Here is a 21,762-nt window from a genome sequence, read left to right on the forward strand (position 1 = left end):
AGGAAGATTCCACCCGGTGCGGAGCAACTAAGCCCCTGGGTCCCAATGACTGAAACCCAGGCGTCCTAAAAGCCCACGCGCCGCAACTCCTGAGCCTGAGTGTTGCAACTGCTGAAGCCGGTGTGCCTAGGGCCTGCGCGCGCAGAAACCCATGCTCTGCAGTGAAGAGGTCCCCTGGGGCAGCAAAGAAGACACGGGGCTACCGAAATTGAAAGAAAAAAATTTTTTTTTTTTAATTTAAACAAAGGACGTTAAGTAGGCAGCTGTAAGTTCTAACTGGTTTAAGGGGTGAAAAGGAACCGGCAAAGAAGCGCTCGATCTCCACTGTCAAAGGAGCTGCGGGAACTTCCTCCCCCACCCTCACCCGGCGCAGGTCTTCCGCTCTCCTCTCCGCCGGGTCCACACCCCTCCCAGCCCCCCGCCTCCAGGGAGGGCGGGGGGGCCGCGCTACCGGCATTGGGCCGCCGGGAGGCTCGCTCGTGTGGTCCGAGCGGGGCGGGGCCGGGTCGGTGACGTCGCGCCGGGAATAACCCGGGCTGCGGCGCCCAGGCCCGACGGAGAGCCAGGGTGGGCGCCGGGCGAAGCCGGGGCGCGCTCGGACCCCGGCCCCACCGCCCCAACCTGCCGCCGCTATGTACGACCCCGAGAGCGGCTGGAGCCTGTCCTTCGCCGGCTGCGGCTTCCTGGGCTTCTACTACACCGGGGTGACCCGCTGCCTGAGCGAGCGCGCCCCGCACCTCCTCCGCCACGCGCGCAAGTTCTTCGGCGCCTCGGCGGGCGCGCTGCACTGCGCCTTGTTCCTCTCCGGGATCCCGCTGGGTAGGTCCCGGGCTCCGCGCCGGGATGGGGCGCGCGCTGGGAGCCGGGGCTGGAAGCGGGCCCTGCGGGGGTGAACCCGGGCTCTCCCCCAAACAGTTGCTTCCTCCAGTGCGTCTTTTTTTTTTTTTTTTGCCCGGCTTCGCGGAGCCCTGAAGGCGGGGCGTGGAAACCCGGAGCGCATCCTCTTCTCAATTCCCTTTTGGCGCCCGGGCTTGGAGGAAGCCCCCCTCTCCACTCCGGGACTGAGAGCCTGGTGGTCTCGAGCGACGGGGAGGAGGGAGCATGACGCGGTCGGGGGAGCGGAGTTCCCATTTGCCCTGTGTGCGGCCAGGAGGGAGGTCTGGGGCTGTGTCCCAGGCAGGGATGGGTACCTTCTTCCCTCTGGGGACTCGAGGGGCTGAGACACCCCCCTCTCCACCGCCCCCGAGGGCCTTTGAGCTCCGCCCAACCCTGGGGACTGGGGGGCGCCTGGGTGCCTCTCAGGTAGAAGGCACCTTGCTGGTTTGGGGTGAAAGGGGGTTGAGGAGAGATGTTTTGGGGAGAGGAGAGGAATTAGCAAAGTTGTCTCCTCTCCTCCTTTCCTGGTGTTTGAGACCCTTTAGGGGACTAGACAGTCCCATCCCATCCTCCCCACCACGTCCCTGCACAGTGCCCTGGAAACAGGTCCTGGGTGTTTGAATCTTGTCTTCGTGAAGGTCTCCGTCCACGTGGGGACTGGAGGGAGGGGAGGACCGAGGCTGGTGGCCAGCGGGCCTGAATTACTAGGGCCTGGCATCCTTGGCCTGTGGTTCTGGCCAGGGAGCAGAGCCTGGAGCGAGTGAGGCTGTTGGCGCCCACACTGGGCGATAGAGCTTCTTTTCACCGGCCCCTGTTTTACTGGGCTTCCTCAACAATTTAGTTTTTGCTCTACCCGGGGACAGCTGTGTTGGAGAAAGTGACTGTTCCTGGAGGCCAGGAATCCCTTGCCAGTACTCACAGCCCTGCCATTGGATAGGATCAGTGAGCAGACCCTGGGCTGATTGCGAGGTGGGGATTGGGAGAGGCCACGCTGGCAACCGTCTCCATCGAGAGGGAGAGGGGCAAAGAGCAGGAAGCGTGACCTCAGGGGTGACTAGACTGGACACACAGACAGTCTGTGCAGCTTGGACTTGAGCTGTGATAAAAGCCAACCCTTGTGTCTCCGGCTTGTGACCTGGAGACATCCACGCAGTCAAATGTTTCATTGATTCAGATGCACAGACCCCAGCACCAGAAGTCGGCCGACTCCAGCCTGGAGGAGGTTCACAGGTAGAGGACAGGTGTAGTGGGGGGGCTGGGCTTGCAGGGGGAGGCTCGGGACGACCAAGGCCCCCGAAAGGGTCTGGAGGTTTTGGCAAGAACTGCTCCGCAGGGTCTGGGAGCCCTGGTTTTCTGCTTTAACTGCCCGTCTGACTTTGGGGAGCTCCGGGGAGCATTCCCAGGGCCTGTGGCTTGGGTAGGGTTCCTGAGCACACCTCTCAACCAGGGCTGACCTGGAAGGAGAGCCTGGCAGAACCAAGCAGCTCTGTGCAATCGTGTACCTTCTGTCTGGGCTCAAAAGGGCCACATGTGCAGGGAGAGCCCAGTGGAGTCGGAAGTGGGTCAGGGCCTGCTGGCGTGTCCGGGCCCTCTGCGTCCCCACATCCATGGATGACCAGGGCTCCGGCTGGCACTGCCTGCCAGGGCAGTGCAGGCCAGCAGAGGGGGCCAGGGCAGTGAGTGAGGTCAGATGGAGCATGAATGGGCCCTGTGTCCACTAGACGGTCTGGCAATTGTAGCATTAGAGGTTAAAAGTGTCTTTGGTGGCTCAGATGGTAAAGAATCTGCCTGCACTGCAGGAGACCCAGGTTCGATCCCTGGGTGGGGAAGATCCCCTGGAGGAGGGCATGGCAGCCCACTCCAGTATTCTTGCCTGGAGAATCCCCATGGACAGGGGAGCCACGAGGCTGAGTGACTCTTTCCCTTTCCAGAGGTTAAAAGTTAAGTCTGGGGACTTCCTTGGTGGTCCAGTAGCTAAGACTCCATGCTCCCAATGTGGGGGACCCGAGTTCCATCCCTGGTTGGGGAACTAGATCCCACATGTTACAACTAAGCGTTCTCATGCTGCAACTGGGAATTTGCATGCTGCATCGACCCCTGGGTCAGGAAGATCCCCTGCAGAAGGAAATGGTAACCCACTCCAGTATTGTTGCCTGGAAAATCCCATGGACGGAGAAGCCTGGTAGGCTACAGTCCATGGGGTCACAAAGAGTCGGACACGACTGAGCGACTTCACAGTGGAAGAACTAGCGTGCCACAATGACGATCGAAGATCTTCACACCGTTCCGTGTGCCGCAACTAGGACCTGGTGCAGACAGATAAATAAGAAAATATGTTTTTGAAAGTTAAGTCTAGTTATTTATGAGGTGCTTCCTCTGGGTTGACCGTGTACAGATTTTAGTGTACCTAACCTTCTCTGTCTCCAAAATGTAGGTGAGTGTTGTTCCACATTAAAAACATACTGTCTGAGGCTCAGAAGCAGTGATGTAACGTGTTTAAGTTGCTCAGCTAGTAAGCGGTAGAGATGGGCTTCAAACTCGGGTCCCACTCTGCGCTTGCTCTCTGCTCCCTGCAGGGTTAGGCCCATCCATGCTCAAGCTCTGATGCTGTGGGTTCCTGGCATCTGGCCTTGATGGAGGGATGAAGACGAAGAGAGGGCTCCCTGGGCCTCTGGAGGCTCGTTCCTCTGGCCCGGAGAGGGGCGGGTTCAAGAACGGCTCTGACCAACAGGATTATGTATATCTTTATTTCCTAGTTGTTGTGGTTCAGTCACTAAGTCGTGTCTGATTCTTTGCCACCCCATGGACTGCAGCACACCAGGCTTCCCTGTCCTTCAGTATTTCCTGGAATTTGCTCAAATTCATGTCCATTGAATCACATGGAAGAAATAAAAGACATCAGTGAAATTTGTTTTATTTATCCCAGTATAGCCAAAATATTACTATTTTCACATCTAATCAGTACAAAACATTATCCATGAGATAGTCAACATTTTTGTTGTTGTTACTGTCGTTCTAAGCCCTTGTGATCCCGTGTGTCTTTTACCCATCAGTGTGGACTAACCACATCTCAGGCTCAGGAACCACCGGCCAGATCAGGCAGCCCAGGCCTACACAAAGCAGAGGGCTGGCAGCTTCCTTGCCATCAGGTTTCTGGTCCCACCACAAAGCAATTGCCACCTCCAGGGTGGTACATTCCTTTGCATATTTCTCTCTCCACCCCCACCCCGCCCTTCTTCCCCACCCTGCCCATGCCCCACTTCACCCCCAACCCAGACCAGACATTGCAGATCCTCATGGACCTCGTCCGGAGTGCCAGGAGCCGGAACATTGGGATCCTTCACCCGGCCTTCAGTTTGAGCAAGCACATCCGAGACAGTCTCCAGAGACACCTCCCTGACAATGTCCACCAGCTCGTCTCGGGCAAGATGGTCATCTCGCTTACCAGAGTGTCCGACGGAGAAAACGTGCTGGTGTCGGATTTTCATTCCAAAGATGAAGTCGTGGACGTAAGTGGCTTATCTGGGTACTGTCCAGTCGGAAGGGCCATTTTGTTTTGGAAGCAACACAGGGAGGGGCTGTTGTAAGCCAATCTGCCCCATTTTTTACTTAAGATGCAGGAGAACCTAGCGGGCCGTGATGCTGGTTGGCTTCCTATACCAGAGTGGTGTAAACTGTGTGCCTCCAGCGGGCTGGTCCAGAGCATGTGCAAACCTGGGGTGTCCCAGACAGTGTCAGGTTCGAACAGTGTCTCCCCCTCCTTCACGACTTGGTTCATAACCTCCTGCTCCAGGGACCTTATGTGTGTGGCCCTCCTCCCAACGATGCCTATTGCTTAATGAGGACCCGCCCAGTGAAGCCCCACAAGGGTGGGAGCATGTCTTGGTTACCTCTGTCCCCTGGCTCTAGCACAGAGAAAATCATCGGCGATATCAACATACCCTTTGGGTTGGCTGGTATCTTTTGTGAGAATGCCCTGGGAGTCATTTCACTTAACACGGGTCCATAGGAGCAAGCTGCCTGGCGCATATAACCAGCCAGTGTCATCTTCCGCTTAACCTTGTTTCCGGGAGCGTTTTCTGGATATCCAGCACCTGCTCATTCCCACAGGAGCCCTTTTCTCTCATTGCACCAGTGTTACGTCATGCTTAATGCTCACTAGCATGGTGAGACACAGAGCGTGGCCCCCTGGGGACCCGCAGCAGCAGTATCTCCTGGGGGTGTTTTAGAACTGCAGGCTCTCAGGTCCCGCCTCCAACCTGCCGATCAGAATCTTAGGGGTGGGGCCCCGAGTCTGTGATTGGCCAAGCTTTCCAGGTGATTCTGATGAGTGTCAGTAATTGCAAAGCCCTGATCTAATCTCCCAGAGAAGGCAATGGCGTTCCATTGCAGTACTCTTGCCTGGAAAATCCCATGGACGGAGGAGCCTGGAAGGCAGCAGTCCATGGGGTCGCTGAGGGTCAGACATGGCTTCACTTTCATGCATTGGAGAAGGAAATGGCAACCCACTCCAGTGTTCTTGCCTGGAGAGCCCCAGGGACGGGGGAGCCTGGTGGGCGTCCGTCTATGGGGGTCACAAAGAGTCGGATGTGACCTAGCACGCAAGCACGCTGAAATAACAAGTGTGTGGGCAGGCTCATCTTCCTCCATTCAGTAAAGCACCCGCTCTGCCAGCAGTGCTTTCAGGCTTATTGCTGTCCTCGCTTGTAGAAGGCTTGTAAAGGCCCAGGGAGTGAAAGGCCGCCTGCTCTGGGCTGTGCTGTGGCCTCACTCTCTTTCGTCTTTGCAGGCCCTGTGTTGTTCCTCCTACATCCCTCTCGTCTTTGGCTTGATCCCTCCTTCCTTCAGAGGTGTGGTAAGTCCACTTTCAAACTGAGTTTCTGGGCATTCCCTGGTGGTCCAATGGTTAAGACTTTACACTTTCATTGCCAAGGGCCTGGGTCCATCCCTGGTCCAGGAACTAAGATCTCGTAAGCATCTTAAAAAAAAAAAAAAAAAAGGAAGGCAAGGCACTGGGCTCAGGCACCCTGGACCCCTGAGACCTGTCCCTAAATGAAGAAAGCCTTTTGCCTCTCAGCCTTCAGACAGAGATTCCATAGCTGAACCCCTTCCAAGCTCTCTTGAAGCAAAACCGACTTCATGTGGGATAATTAACTGCTTACCTGTAACATAAGCTGTTCACATAATCTCCACTTGAGCACCGAAATAGGTGCCCGGTGGCCTACTTAGAGTATAAGATGCTCAAGAGTCAATTTACTCACTTACAGTTTTACTCTGAGGAGCTGAGAGTTTCAATCCTCTCTGCCTCTGACTCTGTCCATGGCTTTGGGCAGAGGCTGCCGACAGGGCTGCGGTTCAACACCCATGTAGACACGTGGCTATTCCTGAGCACCAGCTCAGGAGGAAGAGCAGAAGTTGAGGTGTTGGTCCTGCAGGCTCTGGGCTGGATGCTGGGTCGCCTGGCAGCTGCCTTCTAGGGCAGTGGTTGTCAGATAATTCTGTCTCCCTGTCCCAGGACATCTGGCAACGTCTGGAGACCGGTTAGGTTGTCACAGCTGTGGGAGAGAAGATGAGACGTCCCCATGTCTCAGCAGGAAGGCACTTCAGAAGCCCTTTCGGCTCACGCTTTAACAGCAGTATGAGCCTCACATTGCAAAGCAACTTGCAGAGGCAGGTTGTGAATAGCCTCACTTATGCCCCGGAGCTTCCGCCAGACAGACACACAGCTGGCCCGATTTACAGATGAGAAAACCGAGGCCTGGAGCCATAAAGTGGTCACCTGCGGTTCTCACAGCTCCTGCCAGGCAGACAAATCTAGAATCGAGTGTCTGCTTTAGCCCATGTTAGCTGGGCCACGTTGACACGTTCCTTTCTTTCTTTCTAACATTTATTTGCTGATTTGGCTGTACCAGGTCTCAGTTGCGGTAGTCTGGCTCTTCGGTTGGAGCATGCAAACTCTTAGCTGTGGTGTCCCCAGTCTAGGTCCCTGACCAGCTATTGAACCCGGGCCCCCTGTATTGGGAGTGTAGGATCTTAGCCACCGAGCCTCCAGGGAAGTCTTTGGACACATTTCTTAACTCTTAGATTGAATTGCAAACTGGGAGTCGATAATAGTGTGCGGTTGCAGCACTGCCGTGGAAATTACCTGCAATAATGCAGCGAAGCGCCCAGCACAGAGCCTGGCACCCTTAAGTATTAGGTAAATATGGGTTGTTTTGTCGTTGTTACTGTCATCTTTGCACTTCCCCTTGGCTGCCCCCGCTGTGGTGCACACACGGTCACACCCTCAGCGTCCTCAGACAAAACCTGCTGAAAATCAGAGCAGAGTGTTCTTGAGATTCCACTGAGCAAACTCAGAACATTCCTCCAGGACAGTTCAGGCTGGAGGAAAAATCCCACACGACAGAGGAGTCATTGGACTTTACAATAGAGCTTGAGGGGCAAAGGAGGGGATGTGTGTGTGTGTAACAGATGGACTTTGTTGTACAGCAGAAACTAAGACAGCATTGTGAAGCACCTAGACTCCAGTAAACATGAATTTTAAAAAATAAAAAATAATTGAAAAAACAATCGCTTGTTTCCCCCCCATCTCAACCTTAACTCAACTTTCCTGACGTTGGGTTCCAAGTCCCTTTCTGCCAGTGAGGGTTTTGATGCTGACAAACAGCAACAATATAGAAACTAGTCCTGTGCGTGCACACCTAATCGCTTCCGTCCTCAAGGGAGGATGCTCCTGATACCTAAGGCATGCCTGAACATGCCCGATGCTCTCCGGGACTCATTTTAGGCCAAAGTGTGCCCTGGCATTTCGCCCTTCGGAAGGACTGGCTGGGGAAAGCCTTCCAGTTGTGATATTTGAAGGCCCCCCCACCCCCACCATGGGCACCGACAGCTGGGCTATGATGGTTTGAGCTTCGGGAATCATTCAAGATGTTGGTTTCATAGGTCCAGACTTGATCTAAACTGTAGCAAAACGTGCCTGCCCCAGCCTTGCTTTGGGCACTAGGGTTGTTCAAGGCTAGGAATACATTAATAGGAGGGCTTCCCAGGTGGCTCAGTGATAAAGAACCTGCCGGCCAATGCAGGAGACGCAAAAGTCTGGGTTTGACTCCTGGGTCAGGAAGATCCCCTGAAGTAGGAAATGGCACCCCCATTGCAGATATTCTTGCCTGGAGCATTCCATGGGCAGAGAGGAGCCTGGCGGGCCACAGTCCATGGGGTCGTAAAGAGTTGGACACAACAGAGTGCCTGAGTGCTTACCATGGAATATGGGGAAATGGATTCTCACAGCACTTACCCCAAATGCACCTTTCCTGTGGGATAAGATGCCATTTTTTAAGAGCGCAGGTCCCAGGTTGCCATGTCATTTAAGTCTCCAGCGCTGGTTCTCATTGCCCAGGTGTGGACAGAGAGTCAGGACCACAGGTTAAGTGTCTCGTCCAAGATTGCTCAAGCAGCAGCGGGCCTCTGGAATCGAACCCGTGACCATCAGTCTCCTTTCGGCCCGATCTACATCACACCCTGCCCTGAGTGCACGCAGCGCCCCTAGTGGATGTGAGTTACACGGACTCGCCTGGGGGCGCTCCTGACTGGGCCCAGCCACGCGGCCAGGCGCCCTCCTCCGTGTGCCTCTTGACCCGGCACTGTTCTGGTGCAGTGCGCACACTACGCAACAGCACGTGGCAGTCCCGAGTGCCAGCCTGCAGCCTGGCCTGGCACAGAAATGCTCACTGGGGATTTGCTGCAAGAGTTGTTCCAAACGCCCTCTTCTCTCACGAGGTCTGCCTGTGGCTCTGAGAAGTCTCTATCCCTAATCTGAAACACGCAGAAAACTCCAGCCCAGAGCTTCTGACAGTGTGTCTTTTTTTTTTTCCTTCTCCCTTAAAAGCGATATGTGGATGGAGGAATAAGTGATAACATACCCTTCGTTGATACCAAAACGACCATCACTGTGTCCCCCTTCTATGGGGAGAGCGACATCTGCCCCAGAGTCAAGTCCACGTTCTTTCTTCACGAAGGCTTCACCAAGCTCAACATGTCCTTCTGCACAGAGAACCTCTACCTGGTGTTCCGGTCGCTGTTCCCGCCGGATGGCAAGGTGAGGGGGGCTCTGAGTTCTGGGGGTGCTGTTCTCCCCTTTGCATCCCTCTTTGCCAGGGGACCCAGCAGCTGTTCAGGCTTCCCTGATGGCTCACTGGGTAAAGAATCTGCCTGCAATGCAGGAGACGCGGGAGATGAGGGTTCAATCCCTGAGTTGGGAAGATCCCCTGAGTCGGGGGAAGGAAATGGCAAGCCACTCCAGTATTCTTGCCTGAAAAATCCCATGGACAGAGGAGCCTGGCAGGCTACAGTCTAAAGGGTCACAAAGAGTCGGACATGACTGAGTGAGCAGAGCAGCAGCTGTTCTGCACACTGACTAGACCAACAGCAACAAACCCCATCCTTGAAAAGGGACTCAGCTCAGGGCTGCCTCCTGCTGGCCACCGGAATCCCCTGGGGCCATTGAACCGGAGGGTGGGGGTCGCCACTGAGATCCCACTTCGAGGGGCTATGGCTTAATATCCACAGCCTGAATCCATCTGCCATTGCAGGAGATGCAAGAGACTCGGGTTTGGTCCCTGGGTTGGTAAGATCCCCTGGAGAAGGAAATGGCAACCCACTCCAGTATTCTTGCCTAGGTTATCCCAAGGCAAATGAGCAAATGAGTTGGACATGACTGATCATAGCACATCACAGCCTGGGCAGTAGGGTGTTTCTGTGTTTTATTTTTTTAATTATCCCAATGATTCTCTTTTTAAATTAATTACTTTGGCTCCACTGGGTCTTAGTTGTGGCACACAAGGTCCAGTTCCCTAACCAGAGGTTGAAACCCCCTGTCTTGGGCATGCAGAGCCTGAGCCACCCGACCACCAGGCAAGTCCCCCAATGATTATTGGCAGCCATGGTCAAGAATTACACTGCGTTTGATGGTCTAATCTTTTTTTTCTTTCCAGCTGTGCCTTGAGACTTGTAAGCTCTTGAGGGATTGAACTTGAGTCCTTGGCAGCGAAAGTGTGGAGTCTTAACTGCTGGACCACCGGGAAATTCCCCGTTTAATCTGTTTTTTGATTGTCGCTATAGTGTGGTGGCCCTTACCACCCTAATATAGTAAGAAAGTTGGTAGAATCTGCACAGTGACAGCTCTCTGGGGAGAAAGAAGGCCATGCCATACAGCATACGTGACAGCGTGTGCTCACGGGTAGAGATAAGGCTGGACCTCAGCATCGGGTGCCCGTGTGGTTTGGGTGCAGGGGAGGCAGCCCAATGTCCCACGACAAGCAGATCAGGCCCCGGTATTTGTGAGGATGGAGGCTCATCCAGGGACCAGAGGAACCAGCTCCCGTCATGCTGGGGTGCCAGCCCAGGCTGCTCGCGGAGCGGGTGTCGTTTGAGCGGAGTCCTACCAGGAAACAGGGCTGCCTTCTCCTGGGAGCCCAGAGCCCTGTCCGCACGCGCTGTCAACTCGGAGCTCGGAGGGTTCCTGGCTCTGCACCTGCCGTCTTCAGGTGCTGCTGAACGGAATGGCGCTTAGTGACTCTACCTGCGGTTCACATCACGTGGTTTGTCCACAGGTGCTTGGAGAGCTGTGCCTTCAAGGATACGTAGACGCGCTCAGGTTCTTGGAGAAGAACGGTGCGTATGGTGAGGGCGGCAGCCGCGCCCTTTGAGCAAGTTTTCTGTTCAGTCTTGGTCACCAGGGGAGCCGTGCTGGCGCTGTCATTCAGTGCTCAGCACAGTCACCAGCCATCTGGCTCGGCCCTGAGAGGTAGGAAATCATTGCCCCCATTTTACAGATGGAGACATGGAGGCAGCCATGGCCTGCACTCTGTGGAGCAGAGCTGACTCTGCAGAGGCCACAGCCCCGGGGCTCCTTTCCCTCTGCAGTGTCCCTGTCTGCCAGCCGAAGGCAGCTCCTTTGTTTTGCGTTTTGCTTGAACAATTGTGAACTTCAGTTTGATGAAGAAGGAAGAGAAACGGTTTCTGGGTCTCAGGTGAAGCCATCAGGAGAGCTGCCTCCAGCCAGGTGTGGGCCATGCCCACCAGCCCAGCTGTGTTCTGGGAAAACGTCCTGCCTGGTCTGGGCTGGGGAACTTGGGTTCTTCAAATGTTAGTGTGGAACCAAGCCTTAGTTATGTTTTGAGCTATTTTTCCCTAACGGTTGCTACAGTCACGGATCCTCTGAATTAGTCTTTGTCCTAGACCGAGGAGCTGGTGTGGTTCATGGGACACACATGTATTTATCTGCTCAGAAAGCGCTTCCTGCATACCTTCTGGGCGCTAAGCAGTTGGCTGTGTGCTTGGGACTCCACAGTGGATAGACAGATGTAGCCTCTGCCTTCCTGGAGCTTAGTCTTGAGATTGGGGAGGGGGCCAGGTACATAAATAGGAGGCTGACAGAGGGCTCAGTGCCCAGCAGGAATGTACAGGATGCTGCAGGTTCATCTGGGGTTCAGTTAGGGGAAGGGGGTGGGGTTCTGCAAGGCAGGGGAAAGCAGGGCTCCTGGGAGGATGCGAATCCGCAGTGATGCTTTGAGGGTGCACAGGCATGTTCTAGGCATGGGGGGTGTGAGCATGAGTGCTGCAGACGAGGTGGAAAGAGGCATGTGTCGTGAGTGGTGGGGGTGGGGGACAGAGGAACAGATAAGAGGGGGGCAGGAATGGGGGTGAATGGAAAGAGGGGCAAGGCTGGGCCTCGTGGAGGTGGAGAGGGGCTTGCATCTCACAGCCAGAGGGAGCCAGGGAGGGCTGCTGACCCAGGGGTGAGGGCAGGCAGAGGGAGCTTTGCCAGGGCCCCTGGCTGCAGTACAGAGAGGGTGAGGCCAACATCCTCTGTCAAGGTGGCCACCATGGGCTCGGCTGGGGTCACGGCAGCAAGGGTGGTAGACGGGGCCCGAGGGGACAGGACTTGGAGATGACCGACCAGAGACTTCCGAGGAGGAGGACTCGGGGATGAAGTCCTGCCCCTGGCTTCTGTGGCTGGGACCGGAGCAGAGGGCGGTGCTCATGGTTTGGGCCCTTGGGAGGGCACGGGTACTGCAGGAAAGCTCGAGAGCCCCATGTGTGGTGCCCTGGGACAGATTTAGGTGGTTGGGCAGGAGGCACTGGGCCTTCCCAGGTCACGCTCGTGGTAAAGAGCCCCCTGGCCAATGCGAGAGTTGCGGGAGACACAGGTTTGTTCCCTGGGTCAGAAAGACCCCCTGGAGGAGGGCCTGGCAACCCATTCCGGTATTCTTGCCTGGAGAATCTCCATGGACAGAGGAGCCTGGCGGGCTACAGTCCACAGGGTCTCAGAGTTGGACACGAATGAAGTGATTTAGCATGCATGTACGCAGGAGGCATAGTGATGTCAGCATTCAAGGTTCTAGAAAGCAGGTCTGGACTGGGATTGAAATTTGGGAGCCACCTGGGAATAAAAGACAATGAGGGACCCTATAGAAGTTGCTAGGTGACTTTGGGCAAGCCCCTTCTCTCTCTGGGCCTCTGTTTCCACATCTGTAGCAAGAGGAGTTTGGAGTAAATGATGCCGACTGATTCTTAGTAATTCTAAATCCTGGCGTGGGGCTGGGCGCTTGCAGCATGGGTGCTGGGTTTGGGTTTAAGGATCTAAGCCAGGTTCTGCCTCGGTCAACCTGGCTTCCTTGGGGTTCAGCAGAGATTGCATGGGGGCAGGACAGGTGTTCCCTGGAGACAGATTCTCTGACACATTCCTAAGAGAGAATAAGTCCCTGGAGGCTGAGCTGTGTGTCTGTCAGAGGCTGGATAGATGCAAGGGAGTCGAAGTGGGAGGTGTAGCTTGGGAGTGAGGCGGGGGGCATGCAGGGCCAGCCCCTGGACTTTTAACCCGAGGTTGGAAGCGAGAGGTGAGCCGGGGGAGGTGTGGGCATCCAAGTCTACCTGTCCCACTGTCCCCACCCAGTGTGAGAGCAGGAATCACCCACTGGGATCAGCCCCTGAGCCCTGGCACCCAGGGCAGGGCCGGCACACACTCCCCGAACTGTGGCTTCTTCTCAAGGTCTTGTGATGGAAGGGTGCCATCTTTGACGTCAGACCCGGGTTCGAATATCGCTCTGCTGCCTGTCGGCTGTGTGACTTTAGGCAAATTGCTTCCCTTCTCTGGGCTTCTGATTGCTCGGCATTCAGTGGGGAGCAGCTGCGTGGCTGCTGCAGGGCCTGGAACACTGGGCTTCACCAGTGGTTCAGCTGTTATAAATCGTCCTTTCCTCTGAACCTCATGAATCCACATGTGGCCGTAGAGCCCACGAGGCTGGTGCATGACGGAGCCAGCTGCCCGCCTCATCCGTCCAGCTTCAAAGGCCCACACCGCGCTCTCCCTGTTGGGAGTGGTGGTCCCTGTTCGAGGTGGAGCCGGGGGGATCCCAGGCGGGTTACTCCCAGGTGGATCCCCGCTGGGTACTAATAACAGGCCTGTTCGCTTCCTCTAACTGGGTGGGCAGGGTGGCTGGGCAAGTAGTGGCCCTGCTGCCTGAGATCGCCTGATGGGTTGTGTCTCTGTGCCCTTCGCAGGCATCCGTGAAGGGCCCCATCCGTGCCTGAGCGCGTCCCCGGCAGAGTCGGAGCCCGGGAGCCTGGAGCCTTTTCCGGGTGTGGTCACCTGGGAGGCGGGGCCTGAGTCAGTCGAGCTGCTGGACCACATGCGCCTCAGCGTGCTGTCCTGGGACGAGAGCGTCCTGGAGACCCTGTCGCCCAAGCTCATCACGGGTACTGGCTCTGGGGGCGGGGAGGGGGAGCACAGAGGCGGTGGTGGTCGGTGACCCTTTCAGAGGAGGAAGGGCGGCTTCCCTGTGAACTGTGACGGTCGAGCCGCGCTGCTCGGGAAGACACAGGGCAGAGTGACCAGCGCAGGTCGGGCGGGACCCCCACCTCCGCGCATGGACCTCCCATCCCCCTGGGTCCTTGCTCTGTCTCCCTTCCCATGCGGCCATGGCCAAAAGGAAACAAACTCCAGCTGAGTTTTTATTTTATTTATTTATTTATTTTTAACACCAGAAACATTTTATGTTGGGGTGGAGCTGATTAACACTGTCGGGATAGTTTCAGGTGAACAGGGAAGGAACTCGGCCACACAGGCATCCGTTCTCTCTCAAACCCTCCTGCCATCCAGGCTGGCACATAACATTGCAGCTAGGTTGGTTTTTTTTTTGTTTGTTTGTTTATTTTAATTTAATTCATTTTTGGTTGCACTGGGTCTTCGTTCTGTCTAGTCAAAGCTATGGTTTTTCCAGGAGTCATGCATGGATGTGAGAGTTGGGACTATTGAGAAAGCTGAGCGCAGAAGAATTGATGCTTTTGAACTGTGGTGTTGGAGAAGACTCTTGAGAGTCTCCTTGGACAGCAAGGAGATCCAACCAGTCCATCCCAAAGGAGATCAGTCCTGAATACTCATTGGAAGGACTGATGCTGAAGCTGAAACTCCAATACTTTGGCCACCTGATATGAAGAGCTGACTTACTGGAAAAGACCCTGATGCTGGGAAAGATTGAAGGCAGGAGGAGAAGGGGATGACAGAGGATGAGATGATTGGATGGCATCACCGACTCAATGGACACGAGTCTGAGCAAGCTCCGGGAGTTGGCAATGGACAGGGAGGCCTGGCATCCTGCAGTCCATGGGGTCACAGAGTCAGACACGACTGAGCGACTGGACTGAACTGGGTCTTTGTTGCTGTCCCTGAGCGAGCAGGGGCTGCTCTTGGTTGTGGTGCCCAGGTTCCTTGTTTCAGGGGCTTCTCCAGGGCGTGGGCTCTGTTATTGTACCGCAAGGGCTCAGTAGGTGTGGCACACAGGCTTAGCTGCTCCCCAGCATATGGAATTCTCCTGGACCAGGGATAGAAGCCATGTCCCCTGCACTGGCAGGAGGCTCCTTATCCCCTGGACCACCAGGGAAGTCCTCTAGCTGACTTTTGAGTTAACCTGCTGTGCTCTCTGCTCGAAAGTCCAAACACATTGGGTTTCGAGGGGGACTCCTAGGGGTGGCCTCTTCTTTGCCGATGCTGTTTGCTGTCTATCCTCCCATCTCAAAGCCTTCTCTCTCTTGAGGAGCCCCTCCTAACTTCTTCCTCCTCCCCAAACCACAGTTTTGAACCTTCACTGAAGGTGATGTATTTTATCATGTCATCACAAACTATCTGATGGACAGATGAGTGCACCATCCAGTTTCCAGTCAGGCTTTTGGGGAAAGCTCAAAGCTGGCCCACTGGAAAAGCCCCTGATGCTGGGAAAGATTGAGGGCAGGAGGAGAAGGGATGACAGAGGATGAGACGGTTGGATGGCGTCACTGACTCGATGCAAATGAGTTTGAGAAAACTCCAGGAGATGGTGAAGGACAGGGAAGCCTGGCGTGCTGCAGTCCACAGGGTCACAAAGAGTCGGACACAACTGAACAGCTGAATAAAACAAAGATGAAAGGGATGCTGTTTCTTGCCTCAGGTACTAATGTCCTAGGAATCACACTGACCAGCAGCTACTCAGGTTATTGTGATTTGAGGCATCGTGAGGTCATCACAAAGGGAAAATAGAAGGCTAGGGGTTCCAGGTGGAAGAGTGGAATCCAATTGCAGATGCAAAGAAAAGCTCATGAAGCCTGGGCTGGGGAGATTTGAGACATTTGTGTCTGCCTCCAAAAGTAATTTAAAGTAGTAGTGAAGTGGGATTTCCATTCTGGAAGACTCAGTGCAGTGGCTAAGACTCAATGTAGCTCTCAAAGCAGGGGGCCCAGGTTCAATCCCTGGTCCAGGAACTGGATACCACATGCCACAGCTAAGATTCAGCACAGCCAAATAAATTGAATAAAAAAAAAAAAGTAGTAATGTAGTAGTGAAAGCTGCTCAGTTGTGTCCAACTCTTTGTGATCCCATGGATTGTAGCCCAGCAGACGCCTCTGTCCATGAAATTCTCCAGGCGAGAATACTGGAGTGGGTTGCCATTCCCTTCTCCAGGGAGTCAGTTTAAAGGAGACTCTTTAAAAGGGCTTCCCTGGTGGCTCAGAGGGTAAAGCATCTGCCTGCAATGCAAGAGACCTGGGTTCGATTCCTGGGTCAGGAAGATCCCCTGGAGAAGGAAATGGCAACCCATTCCAGCATTCTTGCCTGGAAAATCCCATGGTCAGAGTAGCCTGATAGGTTACAGTCCATGGGGTCGCAAAGAGTCGGACATGACTAAGAGACTTCACTTCACTTTAACAGGGATCCTGTGTCCTGTCGGTGATCCAAGGGCTGTGTAGGCACATCCCACATCTGACCTCATTTGTGATAGCTTCTGATTCCTCCCCTGGTGACTCAGATGGTGAAGGACCCACCTGCAATGTGGGAGACCTGGCTTCGATCCCTGGGTTGGGAAGATTCCCCTGGAGAAGGGAACAGCTGCCCACTCCAGTATTCTGGCCTGGAGAATCCCATGAACAGAGGAGCCCGGCAGGCTACAGTCCATGGAGTCACAAAGAGTGGGACACGACTGAGAAATTTTCACTTTCACTTTTTCACTTTCTGATTGCTTAGCTGCCAGGATTGGTAGGATTTATAGAAATTCCAGGCACCAGCTGGGGAAGGTGGCTTGGTTTTTACGCTGGTGGGAAACAGACCTCCAACTTGTGTTTTTCAGCACTGAGGAAGGCAGTCAGAAACCAAGATGGGTACATAAACAAGATTTGCAACTTCTTGCCAGTTAAGATCATGTCCTATGTAATGCTGCCCTGTACGCTGCCCGTGGAGTCTGCCATTGCTGTGGTCCAGAGGTGAACGCTTTCCATGGCTTTCTGGCTTCCTCTCGGGGCTGGGGGGTAGGGTGAGGATTCAGTGAGCGGAGTCACACTGGGGGCTCAGTGCAGAGCCTGGGTCCTTACACATCTGGGTGGAGCTCACAGTCTGTGTGGAACACCCTGGAAAGGTGCCTGGTTGGCGAGCCCCCGGCCACCCCAGCCCCTTTCTCATTGCTCCTGCAGTTTGTCCCTTCTTGTAGGTCTATGTTTTGGGGAGGGAGGGGGATTTATTCCTAGTGTGTTGGAAGGATCCCGAGGCTTACACTGTGTGGCTGCTGGATTCCTGGGCATTTGTTTTCCCTCCATTTTCTTCAGATTTTCTTTAGTGTTTATTTTCTTTTCAGCAACTTAGTCAGTATGTCTTTCAGTCTGTCTGTTTAAAAGTCCCAAAGTGAAAGTGAACGTCGCTCAGTCATGTCCGATTCTTTGCGACCCCATGGACTACAGTCCATGGAATTCTCCAGGCCAAGAATACTGGAGGTAGCCTTTCCCTTCTCCAGGGGATCTTCCCAACCCAGGGATCAAACTGGGGTCTCCTGCACTGCAGGCAGATTCTTTACCAGCTGAGCTATGGGGGAAGCCCTTAAAAGTCCCAGCCGTCCTTCAAAATCCGGCTCAGTTCTCAGGCTCTGCTGAACCTCCCAGATCACTCCCACAGCGCTGCCAGTCAGTTACCTGCCTTGCCCTGGGAGGAGGGCTGGCTGCTCTGGCATATTTTTTCCTTCCTTTCCTTTTGTTTTAAAAAAGTAGTTTGATGACTTCTTTTATTTGTTTATTGTGGTCATGCTTGGTTTTCAGACCAGGATGCACGTCAGCTTCTCCAGTTGTGGTGAGCGGGCTTAGTTGCCCTGTGGCATATGTGATCTTAGTTCCCTGACCAGGAATCGAACCCTCGTCCCCTGCAATGGAGGGCAGATTCTTTACCACTGGACCACCAGGGAAGTCCCTTGACATTTCTTTTTTTTTTTTTAACACCAAAAACATTTTTATGGGGGTATAGTCAATTAACAATGTTGTGATAGTTTTGGGTGAACAGTGAAGGGACTCAGCGATACATATACACATATCCATTCTCCCCCATAACCCCCTCCCAAGCAGGCTGGTGCATAACACTGAGCAGAGTTCCATGTGGTATACAGTAGGTTTTTCTTTCTTTCTTTCTGTTTTTAATGCAGGAGACCCAGATTTGATTCCTGGGTTGGGAAGATCCCCTGGAGGAGGGAATGGAAACCCACTCCAGCATTCTTGCTTGGAGAATCCCAGGGACAGAGGCTCCAGTCCCTGGGGTTGCAAAGACTCAGACACGGCTGGGCAGCTAACAGCTTCACTTTAAAAACATTTCTTTATTTCTGGCTGTGCTGGGTCCTCACTGCTGCACGGGCTTTTCTCTAGTTGCGGAGAGGGAGGGCTGCTCTCCGGTTGCAGTGCGTGGCTTCTCATTGCAGCGACTCCTCTGGTTGCTGAGCACAGGTTCTCGGGCACGTGGGCTTCAGCAGTCGCAGTTCCCGGGGTCTAGAGCGCAGGCTCAGCAGTTGTGGCGCACGGGCTTAGTTGCCCCTCAGTGTGTGGGACCTTCCTGGAGCAGAGCTCGAACTCGTGCTTCCTGCGTTGGCAGGCGGGCTTTGCCACTGAGCCACCAGGGAAGTTGGCCGCTGACATTTCTTGAAGCCCGAGACGTGGGGTCCTTTTTGTGTCCGGGGTCTTGGAAGCCTGGAGAGCAGAGGTCAGGCCTCCTTGGCAGCTTCCTCTGCAGGCATGCATGTGGCCGAGCACCTTCGATGTGGGTGCAGGGGGTGGTGTTTCAACCAGAAGATGCTGTGTCAGGGTCCATGTTGCCCTGGAGGAGCGGGGTCTTGGAAGACCCAGGCCTTTTATCTCCATGCAAGTCCCTTGAGCTTTCCTGAATCAAAGTGGCCTCATTTTGCTCTGGGGCTTTTAGGTGGGCTTGCCTTGCGGAATTTATCAGCTTGGGGTTAGAAGTGGCCCTGGCAGTACCTGCACGATGGCACTGTCGTCAGATGTCTGCCTTCGGGTGGGGTTCCTCTGGTCCTTTTTGCTGTGGCTTGTCTTCACCCACGTACGAGGTGTGTGTCTCTGCGTTTCCTTCCTGCAGACTGGTGACGTGGCTTCCAGACATGCCCAGCGACATCCAGTGGCTGTGGTGGGCCACCTCCCACATGTGTTCTCAAGCCATGGTGCGTCTGCTCCCCGCTTCCAGGTAAGTGATTTGCTTGTGGGTCTGGGGGTCCACTAGGCACCCTCTCATCTGCTCAGGCCTCACGTGCCATGCTAGGAATGTCATCAGGCCCCAGAGAGGAGGCAGGGACCGTGTCCCCTGGTGCCAGAGGCCCTGCCTTACAGGAGGCAGCTGAGCCCATCAGAGGTCCCATTGTGCCTGCTGGAAGCTAGTGACCAAGACTCATCTGCAGAGGGTGTGCTGAAGCCTGGGGAGGTATGTCCATGGAGTGTAATTTTTTTAAAAGTTATTTATTTAGCTGGGCCAGGTCCTAGTTTCAGCACGTGGGATCTTGAGTTGTGGCATGTGGGGTCTAGTTCCCTAACCAGGGATTGAACTCCGGCCCCCTGCACTGGGATCACGGAGTCTTAGCCACTGGACAGCCAGGGAAGTCCCCCACTGAGCCCATTTTGATGGCAGAGGAGGGAGGAGCTGGCTGATGGAGCAGGGGCAGGGCCAATGGACAGGTAGCATTGGTTTGCCTAAAGGGAGTGACTCTGGGTACCGGTAGCACGGGGAGGGCGTGAGGCAGGGAGAGAGGAGCAGGGCCCCTCTGTGTGTGTGTCTGTGTGTGAATGTGTGCGCATCTGTTAATGCAAATTCCCGTCTGACCGTAGACTCCCTGAATCCCGGTCTCTTGGGCTGGAACCCAGCCACCTGCATCGTTAACATGGTCCGGGTACTGCTGCTACCACTCCCTGAATTCTGAAAACTAATGAAGAGCAAGAAGGGCCTGGTTCCAGTCATGATTCTGGGATTTTTGTCCTGAAAGTCGTTGACCTTGGCTTCCTCCCCTGTTCACTGGGGCTGATCCTCCTCACCTCATTAGGTGTCTGCGAGGCTTTGGGGAGCCCCCAGCTCAGTCCTGACACATGGCAGGTGCTTGGGAGACAAGCCCTCCAGTTTTTCTATCAACAGACATGGAAGGTTTAAAGTAGGGATGGAGGGGTCTGGCTTGTGCTGGGAAAATGACAGTAGAGGCCTTGCGGAGGCCGGATCCCCAGAGAGGGCAGAACTGGCCCAGCAAGGGGAAGGGCTTGCTCTCCAGAGAAACTGGAGGACTGAGTGCTGTCCGCAGGCTCCAGGTCCGAAGGGAGATAGCAGCTGCGAGGTGTGCTGAGCTCCAGGCTGGTCGGCAGGCAGGAGCAGGGGGTGGGGGGGATGGCGGTGTGGCTGCAGAAGGCCACCCAGGCGGGTGAGCTGGTGTGCGTGGCGGTGACCGATGGGCTCCTCCGGGCCTGTGCACGTCCATTGGGAGGTATCCAGGTGGCTGGGAGGGCCACAGGTTTGGAGGCCTGGGATGGTGATGTCAGCCCAGTACGGGGATGGGGGACCCGAGGAGGCGGTGGGCTTGGGCTGGGCCACCCTGCAGACCCCAGACCGTCATCCCCACTGACACTGCAGACCAGAGCGGCAGGTCGGTGGCTGAGTTGGAATTCTTCATTTGTTTCAGATCCCAAATCCCAACAAGCGGCCAACGGCCTTCCTCCACAAACCAGAACACCGTGGGCGACCGCCAGGCTCTCTGCTCCTCCGTGGACCCGGACGCCCGCCCTGTGGACGTCCCGCAGAGGCCAGAGCTGACACCTGTGATGTACGCAGAATGACCTCCGTGCTGAGTTTGTAGTGTCCTGAAACCAAAGGCAATCTTTCTGTCTTACAAAGAGCTTGGAAGCTACTCTTGGTGTGTGCGGTGGGTGCAGAGCTCGGGGATACCCAGGATATGTGTCTCTGAGTATCGTTGGCTCGGCTGGGAAACTGCACAAGGGCGACCGGCGTGGGGGAGTCCGTGACTGACTTGTCGCCCACTCAGCTGTCCCGAGGCAGGCTCCTAGGGTGACTGGTGTTTGGATCGGGGACCTTGCGGCAGGGAGCTGGGCTGCCCTTTGTGCAGTCTTGGGGGTTGTGGGAAGGATTGTGGTCCCATCTCTCTGTACAGAAAGCAGTCAGTGTCAGGCGAGGTGGGGTGCCATCCTCCCAAGGACACCCCTGGTTTTGGGGGGGCATTACAACGTAGTAACTTACTTGCACTCTGGTACATCTTGCTGCTGCTGCTGCTAAGTTGCTTCAGTCGTGTCTGACTCTGTGTGACTGCATAGACGGCAGCCCACTAGGCTCCTCTGTCCCTGGGATTTTCCAGGCAAGAACACTGGAGTGGGTTGCCATTTCCTTCTCCAATGCATGGAAGTGAAAAGTGAAAGTGAAGTTGCTCAGTCGTGCCCGACTCTTAGCGACCCCATGGACTGCAGCCTACCAGGCTCCTCCATCCATGGGATTTTCCAGGCAAGAGTACTTACCTATCCTAAATATTTGGTGGAATTATAAACATAACTCTTGGCAGGCACTGAGAGAGGGCCTCAGAGGGCAGACAGACAGAAATCACAATCACAGACAATAGGCCAATCTGATCACACGGACCACAGCCTTGTCTAACTCAGTGAAACTAAGCCCTGCCATGTGGGGCCACCCAAGACGGGCGGGTCATGGTGGAGAGGTCTGACAGAATGTGGTCCACTGGAGAAGGGAATGGCAAGCCACTTCAGTATTCTTGACTTGAGAGCCCCATGAACAGCATGGAAAGGCAAACAGTTGGACACTGAAAGATGAACCCCCCAGGTCAGTAGATGCCCAATATGCTACTGGAGATCAGTGGAGAAATAACTCCAGAAAGAATGAAGGGACGAGCCAAAGCAAAAACAATACCCAGTTGTGGATGTGAATGGTGATAGAAGCAAGGTCTGATGCTGTAAAGAGCAGTATTACATAGGAACCTGGAATGTTAGGTCCATGAATCAAGGCAAATTGGAAGTGGTCAAACAAGAGATGGCAAGAGTGAA

At 54.8% G+C, this 21,762-nt stretch overlaps 1 protein-coding gene across 1 annotated transcript; it reads left to right on the top strand.

Annotated features, from left to right (window-relative positions):
• The first annotated feature begins 632 nt into the window (after positions 1–632).
• On the top strand, positions 633–20,509 carry PNPLA3 (patatin like phospholipase domain containing 3). The gene is given in 10 exon segments (XM_068971557.1): positions 633–819; positions 4,153–4,385; positions 5,666–5,731; positions 8,765–8,974; positions 10,488–10,548; positions 13,441–13,635; positions 16,533–16,665; positions 18,803–18,907; positions 20,379–20,436; positions 20,438–20,509. Coding segments are annotated over 10 exon segments (1,320 nt in total).
• Positions 20,510–21,762: the final 1,253 nt, after the last annotated feature.

This window comes from Capricornis sumatraensis, chromosome 4 (genome assembly GCF_032405125.1).
Source record: "Capricornis sumatraensis isolate serow.1 chromosome 4, serow.2, whole genome shotgun sequence".
Taxonomy (NCBI): domain Eukaryota; kingdom Metazoa; phylum Chordata; class Mammalia; order Artiodactyla; family Bovidae; genus Capricornis; species Capricornis sumatraensis.